The sequence below is a fragment of the Siniperca chuatsi genome, linkage group LG15, assembly GCF_020085105.1.
Source record: "Siniperca chuatsi isolate FFG_IHB_CAS linkage group LG15, ASM2008510v1, whole genome shotgun sequence".
Taxonomy (NCBI): Eukaryota; Metazoa; Chordata; class Actinopteri; order Centrarchiformes; family Sinipercidae; genus Siniperca; species Siniperca chuatsi.
Window position 1 is genome coordinate 22,607,307 of NC_058056.1, and position 24,687 is coordinate 22,631,993.

General features: G+C 37.7%; 3 protein-coding genes and 1 long non-coding RNA gene across 7 annotated transcripts in view; 3 read left to right on the forward strand and 1 right to left on the reverse strand.

Moving 5' to 3' along the window:
* The first annotated feature begins 1,545 nt into the window (after positions 1-1,545).
* On the forward strand, positions 1,546-13,691 carry pygl (phosphorylase, glycogen, liver). The gene is made up of 20 exons (XM_044165888.1): positions 1,546-1,853; positions 2,190-2,291; positions 2,437-2,515; positions 2,880-2,983; positions 3,812-3,943; positions 4,237-4,348; positions 4,633-4,715; positions 4,952-5,089; positions 5,772-5,864; positions 6,152-6,298; positions 6,421-6,584; positions 8,374-8,488; positions 8,734-8,835; positions 9,319-9,466; positions 10,585-10,643; positions 10,760-10,901; positions 11,091-11,298; positions 11,384-11,518; positions 11,745-11,811; positions 12,981-13,691. Exons 1-20 carry the CDS (start codon positions 1,611-1,613, stop codon positions 13,167-13,169), a joined length of 2,562 nt encoding a protein of 853 aa, XP_044021823.1. The 5' UTR covers positions 1,546-1,610; the 3' UTR covers positions 13,170-13,691.
* Positions 12,944-21,156, reverse strand: LOC122861453 (lysophosphatidylserine lipase ABHD12-like). 2 transcript variants are annotated; one of them, XM_044165891.1, is made up of 12 exons: positions 20,636-21,156; positions 19,148-19,250; positions 18,808-18,927; positions 18,596-18,626; positions 18,461-18,506; positions 17,365-17,494; positions 17,210-17,247; positions 16,679-16,728; positions 14,671-14,753; positions 14,383-14,461; positions 14,145-14,278; positions 12,944-13,870 (listed from the first exon to the last, which is right to left on the reverse strand). In XM_044165891.1, the coding sequence occupies exons 1-12, from the start codon at positions 20,736-20,738 to the stop codon at positions 13,843-13,845; spliced, it is 945 nt and encodes a 314-aa protein (XP_044021826.1). In that variant the 5' UTR covers positions 20,739-21,156; the 3' UTR covers positions 12,944-13,842. The 2 variants fall into 2 exon arrangements, with proteins under 2 accessions (XP_044021826.1, XP_044021825.1); XM_044165890.1 differs by having other exon boundaries at positions 16,679-16,758; positions 20,636-21,150.
* On the forward strand, positions 19,159-20,285 carry LOC122861454. Its single transcript, XR_006374490.1, has 2 exons — positions 19,159-19,274; positions 20,088-20,285. It is a non-coding gene; the product is annotated as an uncharacterized LOC122861454 (long non-coding RNA).
* Positions 21,157-24,203: 3,047 nt separating the features above from the next.
* Positions 24,204-24,687, forward strand: part of nin (ninein (GSK3B interacting protein)) — a 28,094-nt gene continuing 27,610 nt past the window's right edge. For 2 of the 3 annotated variants that reach the window (XM_044165884.1, XM_044165883.1), the window contains exon 1: positions 24,204-24,616. The gene's annotated coding sequence lies outside the window, so the exon portion shown is untranslated. The remainder of the gene's footprint in view (positions 24,617-24,687) is intronic. The other variant, XM_044165882.1, reaches the window with a different exon arrangement.

The window sequence follows — 24,687 nt, forward strand, 5'->3', positions numbered from 1 at the left end:
CCTTGTCCAACTTTTCCGAATTATTAAAAACTTAGACACAGTCGCTGGGCGACACTGGGTGTTATATCTTCAAATGTACATACATTGTGTGTGTGTGTGTGTGTGTGTGTGTGAGACTGTGAGTGTGTGTGTTACCTGCATTATAACCTCATATTAACTCCAAAGTGATTCTTTTTGTCCTGTTTGATCCGAGGTGGAATGTCATCACTCGATATTATTATTTACAGTGATACTGAAATATGTCTATGGAGAATTTTATGAATATAAAATGAACATTATTATTACTATGATTTTATCACAGTATGATTATTATTATTGTTATGATTATATCTCTATCATTACCAAATTACTGCAATTATTATGATGATCTGAAGTGTAATATGAGCCTCTGTGTTTTTTTGTTTGTGTGAATATTCAATAAATAGGTGTCAACGAGGTCTTATGTTGCCTGGAATATCTATCTATCTGTCTGTAGTGCCTCTCTGTAGTCTTCATATTTTATCATCTTACAACAGTGAATCAAAGTAGATTTAATGTGGTTTTTTGACACTACTCAACAGAAAAAGACCCTTTAATGTCATAGTAAAAACAAACCTCTACAAAGTGATCTTAAATTAATAACAAATATGCTTGGCATACGTATTCACCTCCAAGTCAGTATTTAGTAGATGCACCTTTGTGCAGTGCAGTGTTTGACGTTTAGGATGATGGCCAAAAAGCTCAGTTTTGGAAAGAAGCTTCTTCCAGCTGACAAACTGTAGCTGAGATGTCTTGTCAGTTTTTTTTATGAGTGGCTTTCTCTTTGACACTCTTTCATAAAGCTACACCTGGTGAAGCAGCGGACAACTGTTTGTGTTGTATGTGCCATACTTTTTCCATGTCTTAATGGTTGATGGTTAACTGCACTCCAAGAGATGTTCAGTGATTTGGAAATTTTCTTGTATCCATCACGCAGGTGTCCTATTGAAGAGGGTGAATAATTACACAAACAAGTATTTTGTATTTTATATTTGTAATTAATTTGGATCAGTTTGAGGTTTGTTTTCACTTTGACATTAAAGGGTCTTTTTCTGTTGATCAGTGTCAAAAAGCCACATTAAATCTATGTTGTTGTTAAACAATAATGCATGAAAACTAATATCTATCTATCTATCTATCTATCTATCTATCTATCTATCTATCTATCTATCTATCTATCTATCTATCTATCTATCTATCTATCTATCTATCTATCTATCTATCTATCTATCTATCTATCTATCTATCTATATCTATACTCAGAATATGAAGTTTGTTTTTGTTTTCATATAACTATCATCAATTTGAATGAACTTACAATAAAATATGAGTTATAAGTGTAAATCAGAGATTTGTGCCAACCTGAACTGCACAGTCCTTCATATCTGTAGTCTCTCTGTGCACCTTTTCCTGCTGCTCAGCTCTGCAGCTCAGCAGGGGCCGGCCAGGAGAAACACCCTCCCCCTGCACTCACCAATGAAAGCAGTAAAAGGAGGAGACTGCTGCATGAAAAACTGCCACCATCTTACCTTTCAACTTCACTTCCAGCCAGGACAACTACAGTAACTCAGAACAAAACCTGCCCACCCAGCATGGCGAAACCTCTCACCGACCAGGAGAAGCGCAAGCAGATCAGCATCAGGGGGATTGTGGGAGTGGAGAATGTTGCGGAGCTGAAAAAGAGCTTCAATCGTCACCTGCACTTCACCCTGGTGAAAGACAGAAACATTGCAACACCCAGGGATTATTACTTTGCCCTGGCTCACACTGTGAGAGATCACCTGGTGGGGAGATGGATCAGAACACAGCAGTTTTACTATGAAGCAGACCCAAAGGTAAAGATCAGAGGTTTCAGTATCAATGTGAAACTAAACTACATCTCACACTGTGAATACACTGCACATTGCACATACACACAGAGTATGATTCAGCTGAAAAGTAGTACAGCATTTTTAGGTCATTGCATCATGTTTACACTACTATTTTGTGCAGGAAAATGTTTGCTTGTTCCAGGGTCATTCATTTACTGCTCAGCTCTACACTGTATTATCTGCACTTCAAGCCACAGTCAAACAAAGTATATCATAAATATTGATGTGTAGTTAATCTTTGATCTATAAAGTGTGTGCAAAGAAACATGATGTTTCTGATTTTTATTTTCACATGTCCAGAGGGTATATTATCTGTCTCTGGAGTTCTACATGGGCAGGACGCTCCAAAACACGATGATCAACCTCGGGCTGCAGAACGCCTGCGATGAAGCCATCTACCAGGTCAGACACAAGTTCACAGAAAATAGAGGCAACAACAACCACAAGTGCACATGTTGAACACATATAATGACGCTGCTACTTTTGATAACCTTTTGCTTTTCATAAAAATGCCAACAGTAGGCTTTTATGTTCCCTTCTGCTGTAGCTCGGCCTGGACATGGAGGAGCTGGAGGAGATGGAGGAGGATGCAGGTCTGGGGAACGGAGGTCTAGGTAGACTGGCAGGTAAAAAGCTGCAGATGTTTGAATTCAAAGTTACAGGAAAAATTGAGAAAACAGAAATAAAGGCTTCATACTGCTTTTAAAGTGACACTAAATGAGTCAAAGACCAGTCGTTTTTGCATCCAAACACTTTATCTCCATTGCAACAATACTCCATTATAATTGCTAGGCTATTTTGGAAGTTGTCCATCAAATACCTCTGTGTGCCTGAAGCAACTTGCAGCCACAAAAATGTTGCAACGGTGTATAAATGAACATTTCACTTCCCTCATCGGCACCATGAACTGTCATTTTGTTCCTCAATTCAGCACTAAAGTTTGTAGTTTGATTTTATGTCCAATTGTGAAGGGTTTTTTTCTGCACACAGCATGTTTCTTGGATTCGATGGCCACTTTGGGTCTGGCAGCGTACGGTTATGGCATTCGATATGAATATGGAATCTTCAATCAGAAGATAAGAGACGGCTGGCAGGTAACTGCAGCAAAAAACAGATTTTCGTTCATCAAAACACTATCAGCTGCTAGCTACAGTCTTATAAGCTTAATTTGACCTAAAATGACAAGATATCTCCCTACAAACCCACCAGTTTCTCTCTCTAGAGTTCATAGATCCTGTCTTATCTTTTACTTTGAAATTCAGGATTCTGTTTCAGGCCATGTTCATGCTGTTGGGAGTCAAAGTGGAGCAAGGCCAAAGTAGAAATGAATTAGGTCAGAATACATCACAAGCTAATCATTAACAGTAACAGCAACAATAAAGCTTGTGGTCTGCACCGCTTTAGCGACACTGCAGTGGTGCAAGCTCCTAGCAAAAGCTGGTGTTGGTTGGTTTTAGATGAAAAAACAAAATAAACATTGCGTACCTTGTGATAAGAGATCCCCAAACTAAAGGCTCTTGCCCTTTTGAATTCTTCTGGTTATTTGATGTTCAAACCCTCAGTGTAAACATGTACTTCTGAACGCTGAACTGGATTTAAGCTCAGCATTTTCTCAGTGGGTTGGATGAACCTATACGTTTAATCCCTGCTGCTAGCGGACAGTAAATGTAGTGGGTAGTAGTTGTTGCATTTTATTCAGCACTTCACACAAAATCTAATCTAATCATGGATCTATTTGAGCTTGACATAACATCATAATAATTCAATGAATCACTTACCTCAGTCCACTGCATGAAGAGGTCAGAGGTTAGATAAGGTAGAGTTTTACTCTCTTGCTCAATGATTCTTCTTTCTATCTGGACCCCTGCTACTCTATATCATATTAAGGCTTTTTATCTTTGCCCTGGACTGACCTATTGTAGGTGGAGGAGGCAGATGATTGGCTGAGGCATGGAAACCCGTGGGAGAAAGCACGTCCTGAGTACATGTTGCCAGTTCACTTCTATGGACGAGTAGAGGAGACAAGAGGTGGCTCCAAATGGGTCGACACACAGGTACTGGAGATGTGTATAAATTACAGTAGGTACTGATAGGTACCAAGAACCAGGGCTTTAGTCTTAACACATTTTTACTCTCATTTTGTTTACCCCATTTAAAAGTTTTTAAACCTGCCTCTGGGTAAGATTACAGACTTTTATTTTGTAGGCCTTTATAAACATGTGAATCCTGCTAGGAAACACGACATAAATGTTTTTATGCAAACATTTTCACTTTTCATAAGTTGTTTTCACAAGTTGTGCTGCTGTGTCTTCCTGCTGACTCACCGTTTTCACTTTTATCTGTGCAGGTGGTTTTGGCGATGCCTTACGACACACCCATCCCTGGCTACATGAACAACACTGTAAATACCATGAGGCTGTGGTCCGCCCGTGCCCCCAACGACTTTAACTTGAGAGACTGTGAGTGCTGAAGGCAATTTTGACCATTTTTAATCTAAAACCCACTTTCACAAAACACTCTGCATTTCCTTTTAGTTTTCAACAGAAAAACTTTGCAAGAAAAACGGAAACTGCTGCAACACTGGCACCTTGCGAAAAGATGTCTGTGTTGCAAAATAGCTCAAATGCCAGAGTTTTTTCTCATGCAGAGTTTAATATTTGATATTAAATTACAAGCACTATAATATAAAATATGTATAAATTATAGTATCAATGTAACTAAAATGCACTTCACCTCTCTGTAGTTAATGTTGGAGATTACATCCAGGCTGTTCTGGACAGAAATCTGGCAGAGAACATCTCCCGTGTTCTTTACCCCAATGACAATGTAAGTTGAATATTTTGTCATTAAGTAAATATTGATGTGTCTATGCAGTAAAATGCTAAATTATACTGATGGCTGCCCGATAATGCCTGAACATTATGCATCACAAGATCATCTTCTTCCACAGGAAATGCAGAATTTCTTGTGTTCGACACACTGATAATCTCTTCTGTCCAAAAAAGGTCTACTGTACTTAAATCAAGGCTTTAACTATCTGTTATTTCTCCTATATGCTGTAGTTCTTTGAAGGAAAAGAACTTCGTCTGAAACAGGAGTACTTTGTTGTGGCGGCCACACTCCAAGACATCATCCGCCGCTTCAAGACCACTAAGAAGGGCACCCCCAGCCGAACCTCCTTCGAGAGCTTCCCAGACAAAGTAAGCTTCAAAATCAGTCATTTAGCAGGAGCACAGAAGCTCAAGAAGTGAGTGTCAGTAATGGCTGTGGGGTATGTTTCTTAACTTCTTTTCTTAACCTCAGTTATTGGCCAGAAGGGATCAGGTGGCAATTGCAACAAGATCTTGAGACGCTTTTTTCTCTTCCTATACAAATTTGTGGAACAAGCTTGTCCTCCTGATTTAAGGCCTGTAACTTACTCAAACATTGTGTTTTCAAACTAGAAAAGAGTAAAATAGAGCAGAGAACCAACAGAAACATCTGCTGAAGAGATAACGCATTATGATGAAAAGTAGTGGGATATTTGCACTTCTATGCCAAATGCGTTATTGGGCTGAAAACTAAATGTGTTACATCAGCTGCAGATATTATGTTTCAATTCACTAAGTGAGGAATATCTGCCAAGTGAGAATCCCTGCAGATTTAATATTGTGATTTTGTGCAGTAGCAAATCGTATGCAATTTGTATCTTTAATTCAAAGTGTTTCACAGCTGCTTCTTTAATCCTACATCTAATAACACTGAATGTAGGACAGAAGTAAAGCTAGCAACTTACAAAAAAACTGTAAAATCTTAGAACCATCACCTCATACAACTGTTATTTAGTTATCGGAGGTAAAAAATCAATGAGAAGGTGACAACACAGAATGTTGTGTTTTCCAGGTTGCCATCCAGTTGAATGACACTCATCCAGCAATGGCCATCCCCGAGCTGATGAGAATCTTTGTGGACATTGAGAAACTTGACTGGGACACGGTGGGTGAGGGTCAGATTTGGGAAATTTGAATTCAACCATTTTTCTTATTGAGAGTGACTTACAATAGGCTTAAATTAGGAAATCATGACCAACTACAAGCAAGTAACACAAAGGAGGTCAAACTCACAGTCTGACAAATAAAACAGCTATGGAGGGAAGAAAGGACAATATCAAGAAAGAAGGAGAGATTTAGACTTAGAGTAGGTTGCATTATTCATAAGTAATTAACTACAAAGCTCAAGTGTCAAAAAATAAACTGTATGTATGTGTAAATAAACCTCTGCAGGCCTGGGACCTGACTAGGCGCACTTTTGCCTACACCAACCACACAGTCCTCCCTGAGGCTCTGGAGCGCTGGCCTGTGGGGCTGCTGGAGAAGCTCCTGCCCAGGCACCTGCAGATCATCTACCAGATCAACCAGGTCCACCTCGATGTACGTACTGTAGCTTAAACACTGCAAAAAAAGAAAGAAGTTAATATTGTGTTTTATGGACTGAACACATCTGTGACACATGAATCTGATGTCCCAAAGGTTTGTCTGTTTTGTTACTTCAGAGGATTGCAGCTCTCTTTCCAAAAGACATGGACAAACTGAGGAAAATGTCTCTGATTGAAGAAGATGGATGCAAGAGGGTGAACATGGCACATCTGTGTATCGTGGGATCTCACGCTGTCAACGGAGTTGCTGAGATACACTCCAACATCATCAAGACTGAAACGTAAGTCTTCTGCTGATGACACACAGCTTCAAAACATGTGTACAAAATACTGGAAACACAGTAAAGTAATGTACAGTAAATCAAAACACTATATGGTACTAAGATCAAGCTATAGCTCCATTGGTCATAAAAACATTTTTATACACCATGACAACAAATGAAAAAGAAACCATCAGAAGAAAGTAACAAAGGTAGCAAATTGAAGCTCCATAGCTCAGATAGGCAGATGACTAAAACAGCAGTTGCTAAACTCCACCTGACTGTGGCCTCATAGATAACCACAGGATTGAATCATCACCTCTCTGAACAATAACTGTATGATGGGAGCTTGAAAGGCACGACTGCTGTTGAGAAACCAAGACACAAAGACACACAACCTGGAACAAACAGCAGAAAACTTGGATTCCTGAGCAGTGAGAAACAAATGTTAACTGATGAGTCAACCACCTTTGATGTTATTATAAAGGACCACACCAGTGTTGTTGCATGTTTTAGTGAATTTTCTACAAATACTACACATATTGCACATATGCATCACAGTTGTCTGTTTGCTCTGGTGTGTTGCAAATTTTCAAGTATTTTTTCTACCATTCCAGGCATCTGGTCTCCATTTATTTTAATATGAAAATCTATTAAGAGACTCTTGAAAGTTACTTGAGCTGTGTAATCCATCACAGTAAGCATCAAGTCTGCATTCATTTTTACTTTATCATAAACTTTATTGTTGTGTTGTAAATTAATCTTTAAATACATTACTATGTTACAATAATGTAACACTGACAAAGACTAATGCAAACTTGATGCTCACAACTCAACCAAGTTTCAAGTGTCTGCTAACATATTTTCAGAAATGAATGGAAACCAATGGCTGAATGGAATATTAGGAAAAATACATCCAAACAAGACCTGCTAGCTCTGTGAGGCTGCACTGAGCTAAATGCTAATATCACTGTGAGCATGCTAACATGTTCATGTTTAGCAGGTATAATGTTTACCGTGTTCACCATCTTAGTTTAGGCTGTTAGCATGCTAACATTTGCTAATTAGCACTAAAAACAAAGCATAGCTGAGGCTGATGGGAATGTCATTTGTTTAGCAGGTATTTGGTCATAAACCAAAGTATTGGACAAATTACAATTTTGACCTGATGATGGCGCTAGATGAAAAGTGAAGGGATCGCATAAGTTATTACAATTCATCCTCTGGCACATGAATGTTTTCACCAAATTCAATGACAGTTGTTGAGTTGTTGAGACATTTTACTCAAAACCACAAATGTGAACCTCTAGATGGCTCTAGATGAAAAGTCAGAGGACCATCAAAGCCTGTAGGATTCATCCTCTGGGAACCATGAATGTCTGTACAAACTTTTGTGCTAATTTTGTGCCAAGTCTTTTCACTAAATAAGTGAAAACTTTGATCTGCTTGGGGCGCTAGTGGAAAACTCAGAGGATCACCAAAGTCATTAGAATTTATCCTCAGGTGACCATGAATATCTTAATCAAATGTTACGGAAATCAAAATAATTGTTGATCTGGACCGAAGTGGTGGACCCAACGACCGAATGACACACTGCTAGCATGACTTAAAATCTGTAGCATGCATTCAAAAATGGTCAGCAAAAATCTAAACAGCACATGGTTAAGGAGATGAAACAAACATGCTGGTATGCTCCTTTAACTACCTTAGAGTACCAAATATGTAGACTATTTAGATGTTTCCATTATTTTGTCCCTGATAGACCGAATGAAGTTCTTCCTCAAGAACATTTCCCAATTTTCTTCTTCAGATTCCGTGATTTCAATGAACTAGAACCGGAGAAGTTTCAGAACAAAACCAACGGCATCACTCCCAGACGCTGGCTGCTGCTCTGCAATCCCGGACTGGCTGAGCTTATAGCTGAGGTCTGTTTGAGCTGCCTCAGCAATAAATAAATAAATGATCGACTGCCAAGAGTTGTAGTGGTTAAGACCCCTGACTCCTCAACAATATATTCCCCAGCTGTCGTATGATCGAATCTTGGCATAGCTGTCTCTCCTTTTACAGCCTTGTTCCAGTCAACTTTCCAAATATATATGAGGTGGATTGTAGTAAACACTGTCATTTTGTTTTTTACACATTTTATTGTGACCTTTAATATCTCTTTCAGGTCATTGGGGAGGATTATGTGAAGGACCTCGACCAGCTACAGAGGCTGAATGACTTTGTTGAAAATGCTGCCCTCATCCGTGATATCTCTAAAGTGAAACAGGTAGAGTGCAGAGCAGTGTAACTAAGTACCGTACTCAAGTACTATACTGAAGTATAATTTTGAGCTAGTTGTACTGAGTATTATAAATGAGTATTTTCAGTTTAAGCTACTTTATACCTCTATTGCACTACATTTCAGAGGGAAATAATTAAGACTTGAAATTAAAAAAAACATGATAAGTTAATTAAAAAATCATTGTCAAAGATTAAACCAGTGGTTTCCAACCTTTTTGGCTTGTGTCTGGTTGGACCCTCTTAGTACCTGTTTCTGTGTACAGTAAAAACCATCTCTTAGCTGTTTATTATTTCTGCACATCATTGCAGGCAAAGACATTACAGTCTGATTTATTTGTACATTGCAGCATTGCATTTTGCAGTTTTAAAGTCAGTACATGTCAGGACAGGCCGCACCTGTGATTCAGCAACTTCACCTCAATGAATAACTCCTTTGTTGCCAAGTCACATATTTCTGATTTTCTAACAGGACAACAAGGTGAAATTCGCCCAGTACCTGGAGAAAGAGTACAGGGTGAACATAAACCCATCCTCCATGTTTGACGTCCATGTGAAGAGAATCCATGAGTACAAGCGGCAACTCCTCAACTGCCTGCACATCATCGTCATGTACAACCGTATGTGAAATCACTCATTACTAAGTGAAGGTTTCACAAGCCATCCCAGGGCTCTGTGACTGCTAAATTACATGACACAATCTGACATGTACTGACTGACTGTGGAAGAGTCCCCACTTGACCACTGCTCCGAGCAAGTTAAAACAAACACTAAGAATGAGATGCATCTGCTGTTCAAATCAAGTTTGGAAACTTTCCATGCAATCATCAGACTATGATAAACAGGAAAGGAGTTTCATCAGCAGTTTCAATATGCAATTTACTTTGATGCTGACTTTCATCTAAAACCTTCCTTTCTTGGGAATATTCCCAGCATCAGCTGAGGCTGATGGGAATGTCATTAGTTTTGCAGGTATTTGGTCATAAACCGAAATATTGGATGCATTTTTTTACCTGATGATGGCGCTAGATGAAAAGTTAAGCCTTCACCAAATTTATTACAATTCATCCTGAGGGGAACATGTCCATACTGAATTTCATGGCAATCCATCTGATAGTTGTCAAGACATTTCACTCAAAACCACAAATGTCATGCTTATGGTGACACTAGATGAAAAGTCAGGGGATCACCAAAGTCAGATGAATGTCTGTACAAAATGTAATGGAAATCCATCCAATCGTTGTTGAGATATTTCAGTGTGGAACAAAGTGGTGGACCAACTGACTGACAGACATTGCCATCTTGAGAGCCACACTGCTAGCATGGCTACAAACATCAACACATAAAATGTGAGGGAAAAAAAAGTAAAACCAAAGCGGACAAAGTTCTAATTATAGGCAACACTTAAAATGTGAGTTTTAAATTTAGATATAAACAGAGTTGGAGAGTGCCTAAAATCAACCAGGAGGTTATTCCATGTGTGTGTAGCATAGAAGCAAAAACTTCCTGATGTCTCGAACTCAAGTGACCCAAGGTTCATATGGCACAAAATTAGATCCTAACTCACTGAGTGATTTGCAGAGAAGTCATAGTATGTTAAAATCAACTTCCTCGCTTATTTGTAGTCCATGCAGAGACATGAGAAATTGTGCTGTAATGTGTTCATATATGTTTTTCTATTGTTTTTGTTAAAACTGCATCACTTTTAATGACTTCGTGTTCTTTTGTGTTTCCCAAGGCATCAGAAAGAACCCCACTGCAGCTTTTGTACCACGAACAGTGATCATTGGGGGGAAGGTACCAGCTCAGCCAAAGCAGACATGACAAACAACACAGATGAAGTCCAATAAACAGGCCAAGAGTGGTGTGATATTTTTGTTTTACACTAAGTCATCTACTGTCGCCCTCTGCAGGCTGCTCCTGGGTATCACATGGCGAAGATGATCATCAAGCTGATCACCTCAGTGGCTGATGTGGTGAATAATGACCCTGTGGTAGGAGACAAGCTGAAGGTCATCTACCTGGAGAACTACAGGGTCTCTCTAGCAGAGAAAGGTACCATTCAGTCTTACTTTGACACCTGCGTATGCTTTTGTGTCCATAACACAAAAACACACACGGGCATGTGCAGAATTCTCATTTGAAGGGTTTCATTTCAAAATATTATCCATTTTGACTGAGAACAACTTCCTCAAATGAAAAGGATAGTTCACCAACTAACTCAGATTATCTGCTCTTCCTCAGTGATACCTGCCACAGATCTGTCAGAGCAGATCTCCACTGCTGGCACTGAAGCTTCAGGAACAGGTAACATGAAGTTCATGCTGAACGGAGCTCTGACCATTGGCACCATGGACGGAGCCAACGTGGAGATGGCCGAGGAGGCTGGGGAGGAGAACCTGTTCATCTTTGGCATGAGGGTGGAGGATGTGGCTGAACTGGACAAAAAGGGGTAAAGGGTGTCTACTGTATTGTTTACATTTTGTATTATGTCTTTGTAGCTCTTTTTAAGTTGTTAAAACTTTGGGGTTTTTTAGATATGATGCCATGTCATACTACAAGAAGATTCCAGAGCTGAAACAAGTGATGGACCAGATCACGAGTGGATTTTTCAGCCCCAAAAATCCAGAGCTTTTCAAAGACGTCACTGACATGCTCTTCAAACACGACCGGTGAGCAACATAGATACATTCTTTACTTTCTATTCCAAAATGCTGTAGCCCAGTTCAAGTCACTTGAAGTTATTTGATTCAACCTCGAGAACTGTTTTATATGGGAAGCAAAGGTCATAGCATGGCTGATAATGTCATGTCAACAGCTTTCTTCTAATGATGGATGTCTGTTTTGCTAAGTTCAAGTTGTTAGACTTGCTTTATTTATTCTCGCTTGTCTCTTCAGTTTCAAAGTGTTTGCAGACTTTGAAGACTACATCAAATGCCAAGAGAAGGTCAACCAGCTCTATCAGGTAACATTTGCCTCAAACAGACCTGGGGCCTGTACCACGAAGTGCGATTAGTGGGTTAAGCAGCTACCTTTGGGTTTAACTCAGGTTTTCCGGGGTGTCTGACTTTTAACAGGGATAGAACACCATACTGCCTGGCTAACCTGCAGGTTTTTATGATGTGGTTCAGAGGATCAGATCAAAACTTTCATTCCTGACAGGATTCCTGACAGCGTTCATGCTTTTACACTCATATTTCATCACTGCAGCTCTGAATAACATGAGGCGACTTTGTGATGATACTTGGAGATGAAAACGAAATCCTCTGTTGTCTTTTATTGGAAAAACAGTCCACACACTGCAGTGATGGAATAAGAGTAAATTTATAAATGCAACATTTCGATCAGATAGACTGCATCAGGCATTAATTACTTTTCTTCTCCTCTCTGCTTTGGCAGCAGAAACAGTCTGACATTACTTTTAATTTTTTTATGTGTATCACATATTCGTAATAGTTCATCAGATCATCATAAATCATCAGACAAAAAAGCAAACAAATTCTCTATACTAAAGACATACATAATCATTCTTGATCTTACTTAAAGGGACAGTTTACCCTAACATCAAAAATACATATTTTTCCTCTTACCTGTAGTGTTATTTATCCATCTAGATTGTTTTGGTGTGAGTTGCCCAGTTTTGGAGATATCCGCCGTAGAGATGCCTTTTTGGAATATAATGGGACTATATGGCACTCGGCTTGTGGTGCTCAAAGCGCCAAAAAATACATTTGAAAAACTCAACAGCAATGTCTCTTTACAGAAATCATGACACGTTTACTCAAGATAATCTATAGAAACTTATTGTGAGTAGTTTCATGTAGGAACTATTTTCTTTCTACCGATAATGCTCACAACCAGGTCTGTTTAGACAACCACAAGAGGGCCTACTTCTTTTCTTTTACTTTCTTTTACTTGGTTTTCTTATCTTTTCTTTTATAATAGTATTGATACAACATTTAAAAAAACATTATTCCAAAGAACATTACAAAAGGCAATATAAAACGAGTCAAGCAGGAATAAAAAGTTTTGAATTACAAGAAGAATTATCACAAAGACAGCAAACCTACAGAGGCAGAAATACAACAGTACATATAAAATCTATAATAAAAATGTTTTATTTTCCTTTGAAAGAATCCAACAAAGTGGACAAAGATGGTGATCAAGAACATCGCTGCCACAGGAAAATTCTCCAGCGACAGAACCATCACAGAGTACGCCACTGAGGTGTGGGGCGTTGAGCCGACAGACCTGAAGATCCCGTCTCCGAATGAGCCAAGAGAGGCCATCGAAGAAACAGCCAGAGCTCTGAAGAAAATGTGAGGCTGCTTCACAACCAAGGCCTGTCTTTATGTTTACAAATCATTTACTGTTCCTCTCCCGTTGTGCTTTTTTAATCTTCAAGTTACACCTCACTGAAGAGAACTTTGGGTGTTACATGTTTTTATTTTCTGAACACTTTTTATTGTCAAAGCACTTGCATTGAAAATTGTCTGTTACAGTCCTTTAGCACCAACACATACAGTAAACAACACATAAAGTAGGTCAGTGTGGAGAGCTGAGAGGTCAAATACTTCATATTTGACATTCCTGGAGTTCAGGATTGGTGGGGGTTTCTGAATTTCAGGAATTCAGTAGGATGTCAGTAACAGAGCAGCTGACTAAACTGAATTTTTAATTACATTCCAGTGACTTTATGCTGTATGTACTGAGTGACAAAGCCTGTCTATACTCCAGGCAGATTGACACCATTTCTAAGATTTATTTGCATCTGTATCAGTATCACTAGTGATCTACAGTATTTTGTCCCAGTGTTGAAATAAAGACATATGCTGTTATATATAATAAATGCTTTTGATTCAGTTTTTAGAACACACACACATTTTGTGGCAAAAATAAATCTGTATGTTGTAATCTGTTGGGCCTTATTTTGCAAAATCTACAAAGCAACACTAGAAGAGGAGAGACCCACTTCTTTAGAGGAGGGAAAGCCAATCTACTGTCTCAGGTTTTGTAGAAATTTCCTGCAACAGATGGAACATGACATTTATTTGAGTTTTCTGTGGGGTTTTGGTTTTTGGACAGGATTTACAAGAAAAACACAGTAAATTGAATGAAAGACATATGAATTGTTAGACAAGCATCAGTTGCCAGTGTATTCAGTGTAATTCATTGTATGAAAATTATAAACCTTTTACCAGGACTGGCTGATACAAGTTTTTTTACTTGTGCTTTCTTGTTTTTGCACATTAGCATAACATGCATTGTAAAATGAATTTCGGTTTTGACAAAACTTACCAAACCACATTCGACAGATTGGGATCTAAGTAGATGTTGCCATGGGAGAATCCGAGATTTGCACTGTAGGAGATCATTTCAACCCGAACATCTGTGTTATATTTCTTCTTAGCCTGCAGTGATATCTGGTACAGCTGGAGACAAAAAAAAGTGCAAAGTAATTCAGAAAGGAGGCAGCAACATCCGCTTGGAAATGATCTAAACAGTCAAAGGAAGCACACATGAAGACCTACTGTACCTTCAGACCCATGTGATGAGGTACTACATTGTCATCCTCTGAATGCAGAATAAGAAGTGGACTGGTCAAGGTCTTTAAACTGTGTAGATGTTGGGGTGAAATATATATTCACAATCAGAGATGTACTTCATTAGCTGAATAAATCTTTTTTAGTGCCATTTTATCATATTCTTTTGCACACTGCTCTCTGCATAGGGATTCGGGTTAAAGATGGCAAAGGCTGGAAACTTCATAAATCAAAAAGTAGAATAAGCAACAAATAAGCACTATTTGTTTTAGCATACTTACTTTTTATCGTTAGCAAATACAATGTTGTTCATTTTCAATATGTTCCAAAGCAAGCTCTCAAATCCTGGAAGGAACATGTACATCTGGAAGGACACAGGGTACAAATTGTGTAGAAATATTTTGCAGTTTCCTGTGTACTATAATAACGTACAAATGCTTGCAGAATATAAATGCTTATTTGGTTAACATCAGTCAACTTCGTGAAGGTATCCCAGTATGGATATACAGAATAAGTTGAAAATAATTAATTTCATATAGAAGATAGTGATAGAAGAATATATAAAAAGTGTTAAGTGTCACCAGTGTGATTTTTGTTGTGTGATTTCAACATGGTAAACATGGTCTTGATACTTAAATCTAAATGTATTTGTATTTATTAATTCAAACTAATTGTGGGTCTCAGTTGAAGCAGCTGAGCTTGAATATTGGTTGTGAAGTAAAATATGAGCTGTGGTGGCTCAGTGGTCCGGTCATATTTGCTATTATTTATCGCCTCCCTAAACCAGCTGGCTCCTTCTTGTTGGAACTCCCTTTTTTATCCAGTCTTGTTTTAAATTGTGAAAGAATTGTTCTTTGTGGTGATTTTAATATTCATGTTGCTGACTCTTCCCTTGCTGCTGATTTTTTAAATATCACTAACTCTTTTAATTTACAACAACAATGAAATTCTGTGTCAGCATTAATTAACTTCATGTCATCCTTCTCCCATATCAAGTACAGTGTGCCTCAAGGTTCAGTCCTGGGACCAATACTGTTCTCCTTATACATGCTTCCCTTGGCTGATTTAATCCGCAGACATGGGATTTCTTTTTATTGTTATGCAGATGACACACAGTTGTACCTCCTTGTCAAGCCCACTGACCTTAGTACGCTGAGTTCTGTCTGACATAAAAAACTGGATGTCGATACATTTTCTTCAGCTCAACTCAAATAAAACTGAAATCCTTCTTATTAGGCCCCAACACATCACTAAACAAATACTGCCATCTACTGGCTACCTGTCACAACATATCAAGCCTGTTGCAAGAAATCTTGGTGTCCTGTTTCATAGCAATTTATGTTTTGAGCGACATATCACTAAGCTTGTCCAATCATGTTTTTAATCACCTCAGAAACATTGCAAAAATCCGATCTATTTTAAATCGTAGAGATGCAGAAACTGTTGTACATGCTTTTATCTCCTTGATTATTGTAACAGTCTGTTCACTTGTCTTAATCAAGAAACTTTGAAACGACTGCAGACTGTACAAAATTCAGCTGCTCGGCTGTTAACCAGGACCAAGAAGTACGACCACATCACACCTGTTTTAGCCTCTTTACATTGGCTCCCTGTTTGTTTTAGGATTGATTTTAAGATCTTATTGATTACTTTTAAGGCTCTTCATGGCCTGGCTCCAGACTATATTTTAGACCTTGTAATCCCTTATGAACCTTCACATAGTTTGAGATCTTTGGGCAGGGGTCTTCTGTCTGTTCCTGAGTCCAGGATGAAAATTAAGGGGGACAGAGCTTTTGCCATCAGGGCCCCGAGGCCCTGGAACAACTTAAGGTTTAAGCTTAAAAAATTAGGTTGTCTGAGTCAGTGTCTTCTTTTAAGTCTCTTCTCAAAACACATTTTTATCGGAAAACATATCCTGATTTTACCTGAACTGGCTGTTTATTTTATTGCTTTTCTGTGTTTTATTTCTTTATATTTCATCATTCACTGTGGTATGTTATTTCTCTTGTTGTGAAGCATTTTGTACTTTGTTTTGATAAGTGCTCTATAAATAAATTTTTATTTATTTATTATTTATTTATATAAACATGAGTTTGTAGGTTCAAATCTGATCCACTTTGACTTTTTTTTGCACGTCATCTCACCTCTTTTTCCTTTGATTTTCCTGTTCCCTCAGCCTCTGTACAGTCTCATTAAAAATCCTCTGATACAATAGGCAGCTGTGGCCTCATGGACTGGTAAACAGCCTGAGGGGCTGCAGACAGACAAAAATGCAACAACTGGCCTCACCTTAGTGAGCGGATGGTTGGCTACAACTTCTCCAATTCTTGTGTATGGAGCTTCAAGGATTAAAGCATCAACAACAGAGCCTGATGTTAAAGACAGTAACAAGAATGATTAAAACATATTATAAAATAAACAAAAAATATGGATGGGGAATTAAATTTAAATTTCAAGGCTTGTTAAGTCTATATTTATGGACTTCATGGTGTAATATTCTGTATTGCAGACTAATTTACACAAGCAATGCAGCGTATAGTTTATGATTTTCAGTTTGATTTTTCATCTCTTGCAATCAGTAATTTTCAGTCTGCCCTTAAAGGCCCTGCACACCCACACAGGTGTTTTGAGTTATTCTGGCTGTTTAGACATCTGCTCAGGTGCAACAAAACTAACAGAAGAGTGAGGTAAAGGTATGAATCAAACAGTCTCTACACTTCCACACAGCCCTGTCAAGAGGTCTAATCAGCCAAAATAATTCAGATCACCTGTGTGGGTTTAACGTGGTTATGCAGGGCCTTTAAAGACTTTTTAACCCACCTTGCTCTTGTACTTTCACTGCAGTATTGGTGGCCACCCTACAAGTAGCAAAAAAGAGTTGGTTGTTTTACACATTTCTTCAATGTTTTCAGTTGTCTCTATTAGTGTCATGGACAGTGGACGTTACTGGTTAGAAAGTCTGGAGAGAAACTAACCCAGAGCCAAGCGAGTGTCCCCACAGACAGACAAGACCCCTTCTGCTTTGTTTCTTTACCCAGTTGTACAGGTATAGAGCGTCAATGGTCAATCCAGCTTCACTTGGCTCCCCAGTGGAGTCTCCAAAACCTCATCAGAAGACATACAAACCTTCAAAATCATGATTGTATCTTGACAATACTGTATATTGAATGATAGGACAATACATCAATAACATGATATATACTCTGTTTTAGACCTGAATAAACTATCCAGCTTTAACCCTTTTGTTTTGTTGGCATTGACTTAACTTCATCACTGCTGTATTTGTAATAATAATAATAATTTTTGTGGGGTTTTTTTTCTTTTCTTCTGACCAATATGTAGAAAAATAGTGGTTAGCCTTCCCTTTGCCACAAACTGGGCTTGCACATTCGCTGAAGGTAGCAAAATACAGAAATAAAGTAGATAAAGTATTGTTTTTAAATCAAAAAAGAACATGAACAAATACTGAATATATTCATTTTGTTTGCCAAAAAGTCATTCACAGACAAAGAAATGTACAGTATGTTATCCTATAGAGTGACGTTACTAATGTTTGGTGTCAGTTAGACCTCAGAGAGGAACAGAATGAATATATACAATATTTGTTCATGTACAGAGAGGTCTAACTCCCTTTTAGACCTGAACAAACTGTTATAAAACTCCAATAACATAAATCCAAATACACTAATATGGGATTTGGGATGGATAATGCTGCGTAAAAACTACTGTCAGCAGCAATCACATATATACAGAATATGAAAATCGATTGTATTTAACAATGTTTTACAGCTGAGACCCGAAGCAGAAGTAATGCATCATTTTCTGTAGCGGACTTCTGAATCATGACATCAGTTCAAAATCATGTTTATGATATAATCCTCATAAAACTAGAACAAATCATGTAGTATTAAGTTGATAAAACAATGTTAAGTATGTATTTTGAGCTGTTAAAGAGGGCCTTGGGTCTCCAGGACCCCAAATAAGAACATTAGGGTCAAGATTAAATAAAAAAACTAGAGTTGTATTTAGCAAAAAAAATGATCACTTGAAGAGCAATAATAGGCATCTTACCTCTATAGTCTAGAGATAAGACATGATACCCTGCAGCACTTAAAATCTGCAACACACAAAAATTTAAATTTTATCTAAAGCTGAAAGTCAAAACTGTCTACCAAAATTGAAAATGCTTTAGAACAGAAACCGTACCTTCACCAGTTCTACTCTGTGATTTATGGCCCTGCAGAAATGACATGAGAATATGAATGAATACAAACAAACAAGTGGCTTTCAGACTCAATGACTCTGACCCACAAACCCTTGTGTGCATTGTGCCTGTGGATAAACCCAGAGGCCTGTGATACCCACTAGACTCCATTAGGATCAATTCAAGGGTCCCTATCCTGCTGCTCTCATCCCACCTGGTCCCTAGGTTGCCATGGAGATAGATAATAACAGGACGGCCGTCTCCCAGAGTCTCCCGGTACCACTCAGGGCTTCTCCCCGCGGCCTCCTCCCATTGGCTGGCAGGGAGTGTATGCCTATGAGACACAAAGACAGAGAGCGAGAGATGAGAAAGATTGAGTAGCAACAAATACGCTCGTGTTTTAAGATATACAGTAGGTTTTTCAAGTGGTCTCGTGCAGATAAATAAGAAGATTGTGGTCCTATTCACTCCTGTGCCGAATATGCATGTGCTCGTGGTATTTTCAAGTACTGGTGCACTTAAATGGACAAAACAGGAACCCACAAATGACCTACCAGACACCCACTGAGATACCCTCCTCTGTGTTGAGGTAGAAGTTACATGTGTGGTTCAGCACGTCTTCAGGTCTGCCAAGATCCACAAAGAATGGAAACCTCACTGCAGCAGATAAGAGCACACAAGGTCAGTATGATTTTTGTATATTGCATAGTATTTTATCATATTCCATCATATTGTATCCCATTATATTGCATTATATTATCATATTGTAACGTATCATATCATATCGTGTTGCATTGCATCGTGTAGTACTGTATCAGATTGTATCGAATCGTATTGTTTCGTATCACATCGTGTTGTATCATATCGTTTCGTAACTAATTGTATTATATTGAATCGTTTCGTATTGTATCATACTGAATCATATTGTTTCTTATCACATCGAATTGTATCCTAATGTAATGCATTGTATCTCATCGTATTGCACTTAATTGTATCGTATCGTATCTTTCCTATACATGTTATCCTATTGCATTGTAATATACTCATCATATCCTATCGTATCAAATCAAGCTGTGTAATGAATTTGTATTATCATTTTTATGTCATATCATATCGCATTGGTATGACTATATTCAGTTGCTTTACAAAATTCTGTTGTCAAAATCAATGATTCCAAGTCAATCGTAATCTATAACTAACAAAAATGTGTTATTACAGTTTTTGTTTAACAGTGGAACATTGAACAATAATTTAATTTGGCATAAACTTACCATGTCGTGATATACATAGTATTGATATCAGACAAATATCCCTCTTAATTTCATAATATTGATTTCACCCATGTCATCAAACCTATTGTGTCTAATTGTATTGTATCATATTGTTCAAGGTAGTGAATCTTACAATTACTGATGCGTGTCGTTCAAAATCTGTGGAACTACGCAGTTATTGTCATCTGTTTTTGTCACAGCATCCCATTGTTTTGTGTTACAGCAACGCACTGCTTTTTTGTTATGCTGCTGAGAACCCAGTGGAAATGGATCAGGCAAACTCTATTGTTTATTCTGAAGTTTAGTCTGAATATTATATGTTTTGGAAATGTTAGGACAAATCTCAGGACACCACTTATTTTTCTATACATGAAATATAAATATGTTTGTGACACCAGTGTAATATATCAAATCAAATTTTTGTAGGTTTATGTTGCATATTTATTGAATCTTTACACATCTAAATGAATATAATTTTCATAATAACAATAACATAATTCTCACTGCAACTACAACACGCAAATTGGTCAGCAAGCTACTTCAGTTTAATACACTATGTGTTTCTGCATTAATATTAGAATAAGAATACTTTCACTTTCACAAAGTAACCACAACACTGTGAATGACCCATTTGGTAGCTAAGCATTGTGTTGCTCTAACAAACAGCTATTGTTTATGACATTTAAAATATAAAGCTATTGATTTACAGTGATATAACATGTAGTGACGGTACATTGAATAAACACGGGACTGGAAACACACATTACTTACACAAGTGAGCAAATATAGCATGGCCCAGTATCCAGGGGAACAGGTAGAGAAAGACAGGCACTGAGGCATAGACAGTGATCAGAAATAACACAGCTCTCTTCATTCCTGCCTCAGATGAGATTATTTCCCTTCTGCAGCAACAAAATGCCCTGCTGTCCAAAACAGTGTGTTTCCTTCTCCTTGTTTCAATCTTGAAACTGAGGGAGAATCCAGCAGAGCTGTCCTCCTGACAACAAGATGTTGTGAAATACAGAGAAAATAGGTCAATGTTCAACTGAGACTAATCGTATCCTCTGCTGCTATTGGTTCACATTTGATCCAGTGATTCAAACATGAAGTAAATGAGAAATTGTGTCAGCCACTTAGGCTACTGATTAAAGTATAAAGCATGTCCAAGGACGCAAAAGCCTTTTTTATTACAAGTAGCATTACAACAAAGGACACACAGTTTACAAACAAATATAGTAAAACCATACATGTGAATTGAAGATCTTTGACATTAACACAATAGATGTTCAGATGGTAAAAAGTTTTCATGTATATTTTTAATATATCTTTAAAATTCTATTTCTTACCCACCTGTGAAATTTGAAGTGGGTTGACTGACCAAGGCTGGATTACCAATCAGACAAAGTGCTTGAGATCCTCAAGGGCCCAAAGGCCCCAGGTTGTTGGTTTGGCAATAACTTTGCAGTGATTTAAATAAAAGCATGTGTCTTTGGTAATATGCACCACTAAGTCACAATAAAAACATACAATGGTAAAGGTGCTAAGGTTTTTCCTGCATTTTTACCTAAAACATCCAAGTGAGGTAACAATAAGCAAAGCACATTTTTGAGAGGAGGATTTTATGAAATAACGTATTTGACCAATCCCTTATCTTTCACAAATTAAATACAATTAATACCCTGTTGTTATAGCTAACTTGTAAAAGTAGTGATACCACATGTAAAAATACTCTGTTACAAGTAAAAGTCCTGCATTCAAAAGTGTTATCAGAAAAATGTACTTTCAGCATCAAAAGTAAAAGTACTCCTAATCCAGAATGGCCCTTAATGGTGTTATATTATTATATATTATATTAGTGGATTATAATTATTGATGCATTGATATATATAAGCAAAATTTGAATGTTGCTGCTGGTGGAGGTGGAGTTAATTTTAAGTACTTTATATACTGGGGTAATTTAATGTATAACAATGCATATTTTATTTGTTGATCGTATGTTTTGTGTGTAAAATCTTCATCTGCAAAGTATCTGCAGCTGTCAAATAAATGTAGTGGAGTATAAAGTACAATATTTCCTTCTGAAATGTAGTAGACTATAAGTATAGAGGAGCATAAAATGGAAATACTTAAGTTAGGTAACTTGAAATTGCACTTAAATACAGTACTTGAGTAAATGTAATTAGTCACACTCCACCACTAGGTTTAGGGTGTTATTGTAGCGCCCCCTAAAGGCCAACCAGGATCCAGTGGTGGAAAGTAATGAAGTCCATTTACTCAAGTACTGTACAATTTTGAGGTACTTTACTTGAGTATTTCCATTATATGCTACTTTATACTTCACTACATTTATTTGACAGCTTTAGTTCCTAGTTACTTTTCAGATGAAGATTTTACATATACAGCACATATGATAAGTTTATAAAATACAACACATTGTTAAATATTAAAACAGTGGTTCCAAACCTTTTTGGCTTGTGACACAACAGTATCTAGTTGGGGCCCCTTGTCACATTTCAGATGTCTATGACATTATGTTAGTTGTTAATGAGTTGTTGACATTTTCCCTCTAAACTTCTCACATGGTTATATTTAAATAACTGTTCATGGGGCTCAAAGAGGTAAAATTATTTAACATTCACAAAAAAAGTTTTTAAAAAAATTAATACAAATTTGTCTATCAGATGTTTTTCCTTTCCTCTCTCATTAATCATTTCACAACCTCTCAGATTTATCTGGTGACCCTTTGGAGGAGTTGAACCCTAGATTGGGAACCACTGGACTAAACTACTTAACTGTATATAAAGTAGTTAAAACTAGCTCCCCGTCCACCAGCTACAACAGTAAAATGCTGCTTACACATTGATGTATCAGTATTAACAGTCATTAAACATTAATAATGCCATATATATTAATATGCCAGTCAACGGTCTGCAGAATCAGATTTTCTGTAGAACCAGTACTTTTACTTTTTGATACTTTAAGTACATTTTGCTAATAATACTTCTGTACTTTTACTTAAGTAGGATCTTGAATGCAGGACTTTTACTTGTAACAGAGTGTTTTTATAGTGTGGTATTGGTACTTCTACTTAAGTAAAGGATCTGAATACTTCTTCCACCACTGCCAGGATCAGGTCATGAGAGTTACTTTGCAAACAAAGGTCCAGGAACCTAAGAATTGGACAAAATAGGGGAGATGAGAAACTTTCTCAAAGTTATGGCAGTTGTCCTATTTTGTGCTTGTGTAGAGTGTACACACTGTGCTCTGCCATATGATACCACATATTTTCCCTTCCTTGTGCAAGATAGTGCAAAACATAAGGGTAGCTGTGTCCACGGATGGGTGGACAGTGTGAACTTCAACCAACTAGAAAAAACAACCAGAAAAAGTTCACAATCTGACAGTAGTGGAAGAAGTACTCAGATCCTTTAAGTAAAAGCATCAAGACCTAAATGTAAAAATACATTTAGGTCTTGATGCAGGACCATTACAAGTAAAAGTCCTGCATTTAAAATTCTACTTAAGTAAAAGTATTAGAAGCTAAATTTGCTTTATGTATTAAAAGTGAAAGTACTCGTTTTGCAGAAAATCAGCCCCTGTGACTGATATGATAAATACCATTATTAATGCTGATATATCAATGTGTAAGCAGCATCTCACTGTTGTAGCTGGTTGAGGTGGAGCTAGTTTTAAAATACTTTATATACAGTTAAGTAGTTTAGTCACCAGATAAATCTGAGAAGTCATGAGATTATTAATGGGAGACAAACTAAGTTCTGATACACAAATCTGTATTCAGTTTTTGGACTTTTCTCTAATATTTGAGAATGATATTAGATCATTTTACTTTTTTTGAGCCTCAAACAGTTGAATGAAACCATGTGTGAGAAGTTTAGAGGGGAAAAATACTCCTCGGTGGAACTAACAACTCATAGATCATCTGAAACATGACACATAGACACAAAAAGACACCTAGATTTTTCGGTCACAAGGGGAAGAGGTTAGAAACCACTGGTTTAATCTTTTACAATGTGTTCTGTTTCATAAGATGATTTATTTTTTTAAATCTGAAAAGTAACTGCTGTCAAACACATGTAGTGGAATAAAAAGTACAACATTTACCTCTGAAATGAGTGGAGCAGAAGTATAAAGTAGAATAAAATAGAAATACTTGAGTTAAGTAACTCAAAATTGTACTTGAGAAGCTAAATGTACTTAGTTACATTCCACCACTGATGCCTGAGTATGGCTAAATGACTACATAGCATAACGGTCAAAATACCTAATAATAACAGGGATCTTTCGTTATGTTTTAAAGCAGGAAGTATTATATTAAGTTACTAGTGCTAGTTTGGTCCACAGGGGGCCAGGCTGTGGCCAGTCAGGCCCTCGCAGGCTCCCGGTCGCCGCCCCTTCCTCTAGCAGCCGCTTTTCAAAATCCGCCACAACCGAGAGGAGGATGATACACAGCCGAGGACACAAAGCAGCCGCCAGACCCAGTGAGCAACAAACTCTCCGATGCTGCTTGGAAATAAAACAAGCCCCGACAAACCGACTGCATCGGGCGGCTAGTTAGCTACCTGCTCATCTGTCTTTCTGGAAAGGGTCGTTTACCTGCGAGGGAACCGAGACGCCACTACGGGAGAAATGTTGTAAAAGTTTATATTATAACTTACCCGCGTTCAGTTAACTTAATCAGCAAATTTCAGCTGGGAAAAAGGAGCCAGCTGTCGTCCAAGTTCGGAGACTTTGGTGAGTGTTTTTTTAAAATTTTTTTAGCTAACAATGTTAAAACTGTTTCCTCTTCCTCTTCTGTGTTCACC